The sequence below is a fragment of the Loa loa genome (genome assembly GCF_000183805.2).
Source record: "Loa loa unplaced genomic scaffold supercont3.206, whole genome shotgun sequence".
In the NCBI taxonomy this organism is placed as follows: Eukaryota; Metazoa; Nematoda; class Chromadorea; order Rhabditida; family Onchocercidae; genus Loa; species Loa loa.
In genome coordinates, this window is record NW_018108386.1 from 1 (window position 1) to 1,421 (window position 1,421).

At 33.6% G+C, this 1,421-nt stretch overlaps 1 protein-coding gene across 1 annotated transcript; it reads left to right on the forward strand.

Annotated features, from left to right (window-relative positions):
• Positions 1-300: 300 nt before the first annotated feature.
• On the forward strand, positions 301-644 carry LOAG_15602 (hypothetical protein; the record flags this gene model as incomplete). The annotated part of the gene is made up of 2 exons (XM_003151092.1): positions 301-307; positions 522-644. Coding segments are annotated over 2 exons (129 nt in total), but the record flags the coding sequence as incomplete, so codon positions are not given.
• Between the last annotated feature and the right edge of the window lie 777 nt (positions 645-1,421).

Genomic DNA, 1,421 nt, shown 5'->3' on the forward strand with positions numbered 1-1,421 from the left:
CCGGCATTATGTAGAGAAATTTGGACAGCAACAGTTATATCCAAGTATCCGCAAAGTGCTAGCCAAGCAAAGAATTCACATTTGGTTATACAACGGTTCATTGCATTAGTGATAATGATGATAGCCGCTGCTTCCGCACTATGTATGCTGTATCCGTATGATACGTACTAAGTACATAAATAAAATTTATTATTTCATTTGTAGTTCACAGCATCGACGCAAGTGCTATCATCGATATTGCAATTGAACGGATATTTACAGAATAAGACGCTATTCATTGATCCTCGCTTCATATCAAAAATGCAAGGTTTGTTTACATGAAAGATTTGCAATGCACGACGCTTTTTCTGAAGCTTTATTTACTTTCATTATAACAAATTAAGTTACAAACACCTAAAAAAGGTGTTGTAAAAAAAAATGTGTAAAAAAGGCCTAAAAAATGCGACACCTAAAAAAGTGTTTGGCAACCATTTTGAGCGCAAAATGCATTAATTTGTGGAAAAAACTTAAACACTTTTCAGATGCTCAAGTACATTTTATGGGTAATAATCAATTACGTATTGGCGAGGAAAATCTTGATGATATTCTGGAACCAAATACCGTAATGATGGCATTCTTTGCCCGGGATGAGCCAGAAATCGTGGGTACTTTATACACAGAAGGCCGGCATTCGACTAGTTATCATAATTTACTGAAATAAATAATAACTGATTACATTTGGTGAATAAAACACATGCAGAATGAATGATTTATATCAATGCCATTAATTCTTCCCATAAAATACGAATCTGACTTTTGCGTAGGAGTTCAAGTAGAAAGAAGTCAGAAATATTCTTATCGACATCATTTAATGCAAATTCTAGAGCAGTCTCAACATCTTGAATATCGACAAATTCTTCCCGTTGATTTGTATTCATCTATAAGATGGCCTGGATTACTTATTTTCCAAGCAGCTCAACTGTATTTTAAATAATTTACCTCACATTATGTGTATCGTTTTTCTCTTTTCAGCTAAATTTATTGATAAATCATAATTTGTCATGGAAAAAACACATTGATCAAAATTTTGAAGTAATATTTCATGGAATTTCCCACCGACTGATATCGTTCAGTTTATCAAAAACCGATGATTACATCGAATTCGTTTTGCGAAAAGTTAGAAGAATTATACCGAAGTAAAATCATTCGACCATTCTCAAATAGTTTTTAGCTAGTTCTCGAAGATCAATCTAAATTTACAGTATTCTCTATGCATATAATAACATCTGTATATTAACAGCACGATCACTGGACATCTTAATGCAGGGTTGAATTTCAGGTTTGCTGTAACGAATTATGAGATACAGAATGAGACTCTCGTAGGTCCGGTAAACTGGACCACATTTGCATGGGTTTTACAGCGCAGTAGATTTATCAGTTGT